Source organism: Salvia hispanica, chromosome 3 (genome assembly GCF_029641045.1).
Source record: "Salvia hispanica isolate PSC_SH4W2 chromosome 3, Shi_PSC_v1, whole genome shotgun sequence".
Lineage (NCBI taxonomy): Eukaryota > Viridiplantae > Streptophyta > Magnoliopsida > Lamiales > Lamiaceae > Salvia > Salvia hispanica.
The window spans coordinates 49,247,213-49,259,281 of NC_142694.1; the positions used below are offsets into that span (position 1 = coordinate 49,247,213).

The window sequence follows — 12,069 nt, forward strand, 5'->3', positions numbered from 1 at the left end:
TTGTGAATTACACTATTAATGAAAAAAATATGTTAGCACGGAGCTGCGTGATCTTGAGGTCACGGGTTCAAATACCGCCACCTGTTGGGAGACTTTCGGCCTTAATCCGTAGATCCGGTCGAGCAAGGTTAGTTGGATTTCGCCGGAGACAAGTCCGGTATACAGTTGGTCAAACCAAACAAAAAATAATAATTATGTCGGAAAATGCAAATACCCTTAAATCAGTTAAAATGGAGAAGCATTTTATGATATACCTGTGATACTAATCCGAAAGGGAGAACAAAGAATCAAAACTTGATATAAAGTATTTAGGACGTTCATTCCTTTTAAGTTTCCGTGTTCGTATTATTTCTTGATAACGTAGTATGTATACTGACGACGTTCGGCCATTTAAAGGGGTGAATATAGGTACATATTACATCTATAATTTAATGTACACTATAATTAAATTCAGAGGGTAGTTGAGTGCCTTAATTAATTGCAATTGATCATGTGCAGAAATCAGTTGGTGTTAGTCAACCTAGCACGTCCATTGACCTCAAAGTTGTTACATGTAGAGCATGTGACCTCCACCAACAATTAGGAATCAATTCAATTTTATAAAATCAGCTTGCATTGTCCAATAGCTTAATTTCTACATTTGGACAGATAAATTACTTAATAATAAGTCCAGAGTCTACACTCCATATTTCTTCGCTCAGTGATGCAAAACGCATAGAGAAACAAGACTGAACGGATAAGTAATAAGAAACCCTAATTTATGTGAAAACGAAATTATAATTATAAAAAATAAATTGCCGTCCAAAACAAAAGCAACACTATTTATAAGCGCCTAAAAACCCTAGAAATTCAAAAGGAAATAAAACGCAAAATAGAAAATTAAAACAGAAATTGCAGTTTTCACCCCATAAACGATGTCGGTGTTGCGATGAGTTCAATTCCAAATCGCGTTTCGCATGCACCGTGCAAATTTCAAGTCATTCTAACACCGTAGGTTTTTGCCCGATTTCTACGTTGGAACTGCATCATTCAGTTTCTGCATACTTATATTCCCTCTATCCCATTAAAAATTAAATATTTTCTTTTTTAAGTTTATCCAATTACAAATGAAATTTTTCCTAAAATGTGAACAATACCATCTCTATTTTTTCTTACTTTACTGTCTTTTCATTAACTCACAAAACAACACTGCATAAAATCTCTTACTAAAAATCAAATATTTAAATATTTATTGGTACGGAGGTTGTATAATAGTACAACATAATTTGTGGTTGTAATTGAATAATTTATTTACACAAGCTGGATTGAAAAGGATACTTCACCAACTACTTGCATAAGCTATCACAAGACTTTCATAATTTCCTGCAAAATATAAACCAAAGTTGCACCATTATTTCACAGGTTCTGCAAACATAGAGAGAGAGAGATGGCAGATGCTGCAGTAGAGTTCTTGTTGAACAATCTGAAGGATCTGTTGGTTTACCACTCTCATCTCATCACCGGCACGAAGAAGCAGATCCAGAGCCTGGAGACGGATCTGCGTCTCTTGAACGCGTTCCTCAAGGACTCGTCGAGGAAGCGGAGGAAGGATGACCAGACCAAAGTGCTGCTCAGGAACATCCGCGATGTAGTTTATGAGGCCGAAGATGTGATCGACGCCTTCATTATTAAGGCCATGGAGAAGAAGGCCACCACTCCCTTCTTAAAATTCTGGAAGTCGTCCGTCGATCTCCATGAAATCGGAGGAAAAGTGGAGGAGGTCAGAACCAAGGTCGAGAAGGCCAGGATTGACTTCGCCAATCACAGTGTCCACCACGACGACGATGACGATGGAAAACCTGAGGTAAGCTTCACCATTTTTACCCATATAGTGTTATTTATGTCCCTCCGTTTCTTAAAAATTGAAACTTTGATAACGATAAGAGTTTTAATGCAAAATTGATAAAATAAAATAGATGAAAGAGAAGATTGGTAAAGTAAGAGAGACGAGACAAAAAGTAGTTTTCGTATTAGTGGATCGTGGAATCCATTTCCTAAAATGAAAAGTTTCTATTTTTGAAACGATCAAGAATGAAAGAGTTTCTATTTTTAGAAAACAATGGAGTATACATGTGAACATTACTCTTATAAAAATTGTTATTAACATTTTTAGTTTTATAGTTTTTGTAAAATTCAAAATTCGATTAGTTCGTTTTGTAAATAAAAATATACCTTTATTTTATTAAATTTTTTGGTATAATAGAATTTGGTATAGCAAAGTTAAAAAATAATCAATTTTAATATCGATACCATGCAGTATCTTCGGTAAGTTATACTGAAATTAGGTATATCGGAATTTTATGGCACACCGGATTTCAGTACATCAATTCCATGATATTGTTCTACTGCGCCGTCCCATAAAAATAGTTATCTTTCATTATTAGTAAATTTTTCTTTTTTATGAGGTAGACTTCATTCTCTACTGACAATATTTCAATTACTTTTTCTTTTGTATCTCTCTCTCATATTTTACCATTTTGACAGTAAACCTCGTGTCGTGCCTTTCCAAAAGTACATATTTTTATGTGAAGACACATTATTTTATATACTCTTATTTTTAAGGTGTTTAACCATTAAGAGAAAAGATTGTTGATTGTGATAAAGTAGAAAATATGAATAAAGTAAACAAGAGAAAAAATTGTTGAGTGTTTAAAAATGAAAGAGAGATATAAAAAAAGAGAGAGAAAAAACTAGTTGAACATTTTAATTATTTTCCAAAGAGTAAAGATAAATTAACAAAAATTGTACATACAAAATGCCACTTCTTTTTAAACCGGTTTTTATTTAAACCGATTTTCTTATTAACTATTATTTCTTCACATAATTACCCTTTTGTTATATTTGTAAAGTTAAATCACTCTTAAATTACATTAGACTATATATGGAAAATTTGAAAATAAGGAAGATCACTAGCAACAAAAAATATGAAAATAAATGCATTAGGTTTTCTCGACCATTTTAATCCTATGTATTTGGTGTTTTTATTTAGCGTGGAATCATATTAGCTTCAAAATTCTAATTGTTTCTTATTCTTAGATTGCACTCAAACAACTTTAAAATTAAATGTAAATATTATTATTCAATAATTATAAATTAATTTTTTACAGAAATTTATGAAAAAACCAAAAAAAAAAATTACTTTTTTTATTATAAATTTATGAAAAGAACGAAACATAAAATAAATAATTTCCCACTTGTTAACATTAAAATTAACAAAATGATAAGAATATAATAAAAAGCAAACAAATGAAAACATTGTTAATTTTAATTTAAATTAATTTCGTATGTAAATTTAAACGGAAAAAATAGTATTGTACTAGACAAGTTAAAAAGAGAAAATGGGTATCCCAGACTCCAAGTCTCCAACATGACTTGTGCTATTACATTACTATAATAATGTTAATTCTAATTTATAGGAATAATATAATAAAGACTACAAATGTTTGCAAATGCCAATATTTATTTTGTGTAATGTTAGTATTACGAAATTAAGTGTGCATGCATATACTCATTTTATAATATAGAATTTTAAGAATTAAATAAAATAATTGGATTCGAACGACTATGATAACTCTAAGATTTTAATTATATATTGATCGTTTTTATAACTTAGAATTTAAAGATAGTTTAATAATAAAATAATTGGATACGAACGGTTATAATTATTTTGTAATTATATGCGTATATAATCGTTTTGGTAACTTAGAATTGTAAAGATGAGTTAATAATAAAATAATTGGATGCGAATGGACATTACTATTTTTTTATTTCATTGGAGGATAACACTAAGAAATTAATCATATATGCGTGTAATCATTTTTGTAATTTATAATTTTAAGAATTATTTAATAATAAAATAATTGGATGTGAATGACTATAATATTTCTTTGGATGACAATACTAAGAAATTATTATATACACATGTAGTTGTTTTTATAGTTTGGAATTTTAAAGATTGTTTATTAATAAAATATTTGGATGGAATGACTACGATTATTTAGTTCGATGATAACACTAATAAATTAATTATATACACATGATGTTGCTTTTATGGACTTATGATTTTTAAGATGATTTAATAATGAAATAATTGGATGCGAATGACTATTATTATTTTGTATTTAATTGGATGAAAACGCTAAGAAAATAATTAAATATGTATGTAGTCATTTATAACTTAAGATTTTAAGAATTATATATTAATAAAATAATCGGATGTGGATGACTATAATTGTTTCTTTGGATGATACACTAAGAAATTATTATAATAGTCAATTTTATATTTTTGAATTTTAAAGATTATTTATTAATAAATATATGGGCGTGAACGACTATGATTATTTAGTTAGATGATAACAATAAGATTTCAGTTGCATATATTTATAGTCGTTATAACTTAGATATTTAAAGATGATTTAATAATGAAATGATTGGATGTAAATGATTATTATTATTTATTATTTTGTTGGATGATAATATTAAAAAAGTACTTATGTATATATATATATATATAGGTAGTCATTTTTATAACTCAGAATTGTAAAATTGATTTAATGATAAAATAATGAAATGCAGAAGTTAATTTAAAAGATAATTTAGTTTGTATTGGAGAATTTAAATTTAGAGTAAATGGAATGAGGAAATATCCTTTTTGTTGTTAATGGAAGAAGAAATTATGCAACCAATATTATCTACCTAATTGAATAGATCGATTCAACATTATTGATTACAAACTATGCCATTGATTATGTAGTAAATCAATTCCTAAATATATAAACGTTGATGAAGGAAAACGCTTTCCTAAATTATTATAGGAGGGTAATCACGTAATACAGCAAATTAGTTAATAATTATAATTTTATTTTGTAAGTAAAATACCTAAAATGTCCAACTTTGTACATACAATTTTTGTTAATTTATCACTACCTTTTTCAAAATAAGTGATCAGTCATCTTTGTTGGACAAACATAAAAGAAAATTAGATCATTTTTAGTGGTACATACTTACTATTTTTACGTATATATTGATGTCAGTATATACATAATATACCATAAATTATGATATATACTGAAACTTCGGTATGCCCGACATATGAGATTTCATATGGTAAACATACCGAAATATTCTGGGAAGGTATCATATTGTACCGAAATATCAAAAATTCAATATTTTTGATATTTTTTCAATGTGATGAGTCTGGTATTATGGTTTTTGTGTATTTTTGATATTTTTTCGATATGATAAGTCGGGTATATAGTTTTGTAATGACCCGTTCTTTCGTTTTAAGAATACTACGATAGTCACAGCGAAAAGTTTCGGTGAATTCTTCCAAGTTGACAAATCAATGCATTGACTTACTGAATTTCATCTTTTCATACAGCCTCGACCACCCAGACAGAAAGATGTGGTAGGATTCAAAGATGTAACTGAAGAACTAATATCACGTCTGACTAACGAAAAAAACGACTTTGATGTGGTTTCCCTGATTGGTATGTTTGGACTAGGCAAGACAACGCTGGCATGGAAGGCTTTCAACGATCCCGAAATAATCTTCAAGTTCCCCGTTCGTATATGGCTTCCTGTTTCTCAAGAGTTCTCAGACAAGGATATCTTTCTAGCTATTCTCAAAGAGTTCACCACAATAACCGACGAAATCCGTCAACTAGATGACATGAAGATAGCCGGACTAGTTGCTGGATATCTTGCGGATGCAAGTTTCCTGATCGTTTTCGATGATGTCTGGACTCAGCCTGATTGGGACAGACTCCGCGTTGCCATGCCAGAAAACAACACAAAGGGGAAGGTTTTGATCACTAGTCGTATTGAAGATGTTGGCAGATATGCTAGTTCGCCTAATCCTATCATGAAGTTGCGCTTCTTCACGCAAGAAGAAAGTTGGGAGCTGCTCCGGTTAGAGGCGCTTCGCAAGTTAGACTGCCCTACTAAGGAGTTGGAAAATATCGGCCAACGCATCGCAAGAGATTGTAAAGGGCTTCCTCTAGCAATAGTTGTCATTGGAGGCATCCTCGCGGCAAAATATTCAGCCTCTGACTTAAGTGAAACGAGAAAAGCATGGGAAGATGTATCCACGCGCGTAAGCTCATATCTCAACGAGAATGACCCTGCAGATCGCATGAAGAAGTTCATATTGTTGAGTTATGACAGGTTGCCTTACCACTTGCGCGCGTGTTTTCTCTATCTGGGGCTGTTTCCTGAAGACTACGAAATTTCAGTGTCAAAGTTGATCTTCATGTGGATTGGAGAAGGATTCATACAACAGAACAATGATCTTAGCTTGGAGGAGTGTGGGGAGACGTATTTGCAGGATCTTATCAACAGAAACTTGGTGACTGTTGAGAAGGTTAAACCTAATGGTAAGGTTAAAACATGCCGGATTCATGATGCCTTGCGCGATTTCTGCAGAACTGAAGCCAGCAATGCAAATGAAAACTTTCTCCAGGAAATCAAGTCCAAAAATGGAGGCTTTTCACCTCCTGTTTCCGACTTGGATAAGTATCGCCGTCTTTCTATTCATTTCAATTGCTTGCAATTCCTCGCTTCGAAACCTTTTGGTCCTCGTGTTCGCACATTTGCTTGTTTTTCCAAAGATGAATTCATCTTACCGGCGGAGGACATTCCACACATGTTCTCAGCTTTCAAATTGCTCAGAGTTTTAGAAGTCAAGCCAATACGGCTCACCAAAATCAGTAGCCAGATGTACCAGTTAATCCATTCAAGGTACATTTCCTTGTCTTTGGATCTGTCAACTCTCCCTTCCAAGTTCGGCTCGCTTTGGAACACGCAGACTCTTATAATCGACACAACGCATCGCACTCTTGAAGTGAAAGCAGATATATGGAAGTTGACACAATTAAGGCATTTCAAGACAAATGCGTCAGCTATCTTGCCAAAGCTAAGTAAAGATAGCAAAAATGGCGCGGAGCTCCAAACACTAGGCACGATTTCTGTAGGGAGCTGCACACCTGAGCTTTTCGAACGAGCATGCAATTTGAAGAAATTAGGCATTCGCGGGAAACTAGCCCTGCTTGTGGAAGGAAACACTGGATCCTTTGATAGTTTGGGGAAAATGAAATATCTTGAAAAGTTGAAGCTGGTGAACGATGTACATCCTAGGCCGATTTCAGAAGGCCAACTGCGCGGCCTTCCTCAGCACTATCAGTTCCCATCTAAGCTCAAGAGCCTTACGTTAGTCGCGACATCCCTGAGTTGGAGCTGGATGTCTACCCTCGGCTTGCTGGAGAATCTCGAGGTGCTCAAGCTGAAAGAGAAGGCGTTTGCGGGCGCTGACTGGAAGGCAACTGATGGAGGTTTTCGTTGCCTTGAATTCTTGCGAATTGAAGAGACGGATTTAACTATTTGGGAGGCATCATCATATCATTTCCCTAGACTTAGAGGCCTTGTGCTCAAGAACTGTGAGAAGCTTCTTGCAATCCCGATCGGGCTTGCTGAGGTAGCAAGCCTGCACATGCTGGAGTTGTACGTCTGTAAATCTGCAGCTGCATCCGCGAAGAAAATAAACGAGACGAAGAAGAAGGCAGAAGGCTCTGTATTCAAGTTTTCCATTTTCCCTCCTACTGATTGATCAATCTCAACAGGTAACTTATCTTTCGGATGCTAAATACTTATGTCTATTGAATATAAATTTTTTTTATTGATAATTAGTTTAAAATTTATTATCACATTTAGTCTAGATTCTAGTTAAATTATATGTTGATGTTTGCAGGGCTTGCAAAATTGTTTGGCTTTCTTGAATAAATGCGACAGTGCATTTTAATTTGCTCTGTTAGCAAAATGTTGCACATGTTGAAGTATTTTGTTTTGTTGAGTGAATACGCTGCACTTGATTCGTTTCTTTATCCTAAACTGACAAAAGAACTTAAATGGTTGTGATAATAATGTTCAGAATCATCAGATAATGTATGCTGCGCCGCAAGTACATTATATAGTTGCATTTTCTGAAATTATGGTAGTAGTTCACCAGATCATTGATTTCAAACTTTTGTACAGAAATGAACTTACATAATTTTGTAGTTTTTCTCCATACATTTATTTTTGAACTTAAATAGTGAACTTTGTTAGTTTAATATGTCCTCAGAAATTATTTTTCTTTAAACTAAAGCGCACTGGATCGTCGAAAGTGCCACCGTTAAAAAAAGCGATGAGTTTTAAAACGACGGTGTTTGAATATAAGTAGTATGTAATTTTTCTATAAATGCACGAACTTCAGAGGCTTTCGAAAATTTTGCCCAAACTTTGAAATTTTCTATAATTTCCCCCAATTTTTAAAATTTTCTTATTATTCTCTTAAGGATGGACTTTTTAAAATCCTTTAATGCTTACTTTGTTTTAAATTTGATATGAATATTAATTTTATTTATCAGTAAAAATTTAAAAAGAAAAATAAGTAAAAAAATTTAATTCACATAATTTAAATAATGATTTATATAATAAAAAATAACCGTGTGTAATTTCTGGCATAATCATGTTAAATCATTAAAAATAAGCATTAGCAACTAATATACTCCGATAAAAATAAAACCAACATTCTAATAAAATGCAATTTGAAAGTCAAATTGCAAATATGTCATTTCACAATCTCTTAAATTTTATTATTTTTTTAGACTTTAGACCATGTATATTGGGGCCATAGTATATCTCCTTCATATCAAATTATAAAGTAAATGAAAATGAATGAAGGTCTCCTTCTCCTTAACTTGAGATCGACAAAGTTAGGACATGAGACCACTTGGTTTCTCTCTTTCTTTCATCATGCATGCATCAATGAGATTGTACGAAATGTTTAATTATTTTTCTTAGTATTTATTTATCTTTAAAATATTGTATTTAAAAAATAAATAAAAATATAAAAAAATTCATAATTTTTTATTCTCTATAATTATTGACCAAATTTGCTATATTTTTACACAATTATTCTCCAAATATAATCCTTCGTCTTAATCACAATTTCTTATTTCTTAAATAGCAATAATTTATCTTCAATTTCATCTTTGAAGTGTTGTAATTATGTTTTTAGTTTGTTTTATATATATATATATATATATATATATAGAGTTGTGATCAATGTCGAACCAATTTTAAAGACCGAACTAGAGATCAAATCTGGGCCATTAGATCTAGTTTTTTTGATGAGATGTGTTGCTGTGAAAATTTTTTCGGCTTCATTACAAGCCCATTTTACTTCATTATATAGGTTTATTACTTCATGTTGTACTTCAAATGCTTCTACACATACTTCATTCCAACAATTTATTACATTATTCCATGTGTTTATTAAACCAGATTAGCGCCATAGCGTTGGTGATAGATATTGTAGAGAGAGAGAACGACACGCGACGGCGAAACCACATTTACGTACTGGAATGAAGTAAAAACCTACTGGAATGAAGTAAAAACCTACTAGAATGAAGTAATATATTCTGGAACGAAATTAAATCTTCGTAACATGTTAGTATGACTTATTTACCTTCGGATGAATAAAAATAGACTAGTGATGAAGGAGAAAATAATTTATAAATTTGTGAATCTCATCCATAAAAAACTAGATCTAAAAGCCCTAATTTGGTAGGGTTCGGTGGTTCGGTCTTTAAGAGTGGATTTGTGGATAATGGGACTCTATATATATATATATATATATATAGAGTCCCATTATCCACAAATCCACTCTTAAAGACCGAACTAGAGACCAAATTTGGGCCCTTAGATCTTAAATTTGATGGATGAGATTAGATCATTAAGGGTTATTTTTCGTAGTTCATTATATAAATAATTTACTTCAACGCGGGGGTATTTAGGTCCTTTCGCATTGGAGATAAAAAATTTAGGGTTAAACCCATCCTAAAAATTTTACTCATTTCATATTCCCGCCTCTGCTCCTGCGCTACTTCTTCTTCTCCAAATCTCCAAATCGATTCATCTCACTCCAATCGATTCATCATCAACTGAAATCGATTCAACAACTTCATCTCAGTAATCGATTCAACATCTTCATGACAGTTGAAATCGATTGTACCAACGATTCAGCATCTCGAGTCGCCGAGTTCAACATCTACAGCCAACGAGTTCAAATCCGATGACGATTCAAAAATGACTCAAACACTCAACTCTACTGCATCAGGTAATACACTGTTTTGAAGCTTTGCATAGTTCAAAAGTTTAATTTACTTCATCTATTTGTAAATTGGTTTATGATTTTTGTCTTATAAGTTTATCAAGTAGAGCCGAGGAAGGTCAACATAAGCTTCAAATATACTCATAGGCCGATGGACAAATCACAACTGGTCGAGAAAGCAAATCCTGAGGAAAGTTTCTCTACTGGTCGGTCGGAAGCAAATATTGCAAGTCAAATCCCTCCACCAAAAGGTAAATGAAGTGATAAGTTGTTATGAAGTAGTAAATTCATAGAATGAAGTTAGCTGTGTTTTATGAATTTGTTAACTGTACTGTATGAACAACTTAACCTATTTGATGAAGTTATAACCTCACGTACTGAAGTAATGTAAATCGATTACTTCACAATACTTTTGATATTTGGTAGAAAAGGTATAAAAAAATGTGGCTGTGTAAATCGATTTAGTCCATTTCATGAGGATGTTACTTCATTTCACAAGGCTACTTCATTTGATGAGGCTATGAGTTTGGTGCTTGAATCATTTGAAATATGTGGCAAAAACTAATATGCATCTTCTTAATGTGATTTATTACTTCATAATTTGGAGATCAAATCGCAAAGGAAAGTTCGTCTGATGTTCGTATAAATTTTATTAAATGTGTTGTATGCATATTTTGCTAGAAAAAAACATTGAATGAACTAACTAACCTATTTGATGAAGTAGTATTCAGAGGATGAAGTAACTGTGTTGTATGCATATTTTATGAAGAAATAACAGTTGAATGAACCAATTCAGCTATTTGATGAAGTAATAACCTCATGGAATGAAGTAATATAAACTGACCTATTTTGTATGTACATTTAGTTGTGAATTATACCTTTAATGAACTAAAGAACCTAAATCATGAAGTTCCGAACTATTTTAATGATGTGACATAAACTATGTTTCAAATGTTGAATTGTTGTTATGTGTTTCTTGTATATAGGTGAAGAAAACAGTGGGGTCCTCTAACTCACAGTTGGGTGAGAAATCAAATTTGAGGAGCGAGATAAAGAGTTTCGGGAGATGTAGTTGAGTCATGGTAACATGCTGATGAGGACATTTGTGCAGTCCGTTCCCACGCCTAACAAATGGGTGGTGCCCAGAATCACGGCTCAGCCGATTGAGATGTGCTTGTGTGTCAATTTTGGATGATTTCTTGTATTGGACAAGTTTGTGTTTTTTCCTTTTTTTCTTTGTAATGGAGAGTTTGTATTGGTTATGGGGTTTATATAGTGAGGATGATTTGGTTTACAACTTTCACATATTGTTTAAACGGTTTTTACCTTCCCTTTTATTAACTCTGTTTGAAGTAATATTTCAGTATGATGAAGTAACTATCGTACTGAATGAACTATTTTTTACCTTGCCTTTTATTAACTCTGTTTGAAGTAATATTTCAGTATGATGAAGTAACTATCGTACTGAATGAACAATTTTTTACCTTGGCTTTTATTAACTCTGTTTGAAGTAATATTTCAGTATGATGAAGTAACTATCGTACTGAATGCACTATTTATTAACTCTGTTTGAAGTAATATTTCCGTATAATGAAGTAACTATCGTACTGAATGAACTATCTTTTACCTTGTCTTTTATTAACTATGTTTGAAGTAATATTTCAGTATGATAAAGTAACTATCGTACTGAATGAACTATTTTTTACCTTGCCTTTTATTAATTTTGTTTGAAGTAATATTTCAGTATGATGAAGTAACTATCGTACTGAATGAACTATTTTTTACCTTGGCTTTTATTAACTCTGTTTGAAGTAATATTTCAGTATGATGAAGTAACTATCGTACTGAATGCACTATTTATTAACTCTGTTTGAAGTAAT

The 12,069-nt window shown here is 32.1% G+C and overlaps 1 protein-coding gene and 1 long non-coding RNA gene across 2 annotated transcripts; both read left to right on the forward strand.

The window, feature by feature from the left end:
* The first annotated feature begins 1,346 nt into the window (after window positions 1–1,346).
* Window positions 1,347–8,090, forward strand: LOC125215418 (putative late blight resistance protein homolog R1A-10). Its single transcript, XM_048116825.2, has 3 exons — window positions 1,347–1,843; window positions 5,420–7,655; window positions 7,784–8,090. The coding sequence occupies exons 1-2, from the start codon at window positions 1,427–1,429 to the stop codon at window positions 7,640–7,642; spliced, it is 2,640 nt and encodes an 879-aa protein (XP_047972782.1). The 5' UTR covers window positions 1,347–1,426; the 3' UTR covers window positions 7,643–7,655; window positions 7,784–8,090.
* A 1,960-nt stretch (window positions 8,091–10,050) lies between these two features.
* Window positions 10,051–11,487, forward strand: LOC125211251 (uncharacterized). Its single transcript, XR_016136384.1, has 3 exons — window positions 10,051–10,195; window positions 10,285–10,440; window positions 11,176–11,487. It is a non-coding gene; the product is annotated as an uncharacterized LOC125211251 (long non-coding RNA).
* Window positions 11,488–12,069: the final 582 nt, after the last annotated feature.

What these genes read in the sequence shown, in the direction of transcription:
- LOC125215418 (XM_048116825.2), top strand. Translation starts at nt 1,427, where the DNA reads ATGGCAGATGCTGCAGTAGAGTTCTTGTTGAACAATCTGAAGGATCTG. An exon ending in ATGACGATGGAAAACCTGAG is followed by an intron (nt 1,844 to 5,419) that starts GTAAGCTTCACC and finishes CTTTTCATACAG; the next exon opens with CCTCGACCACCCAGACAGAA.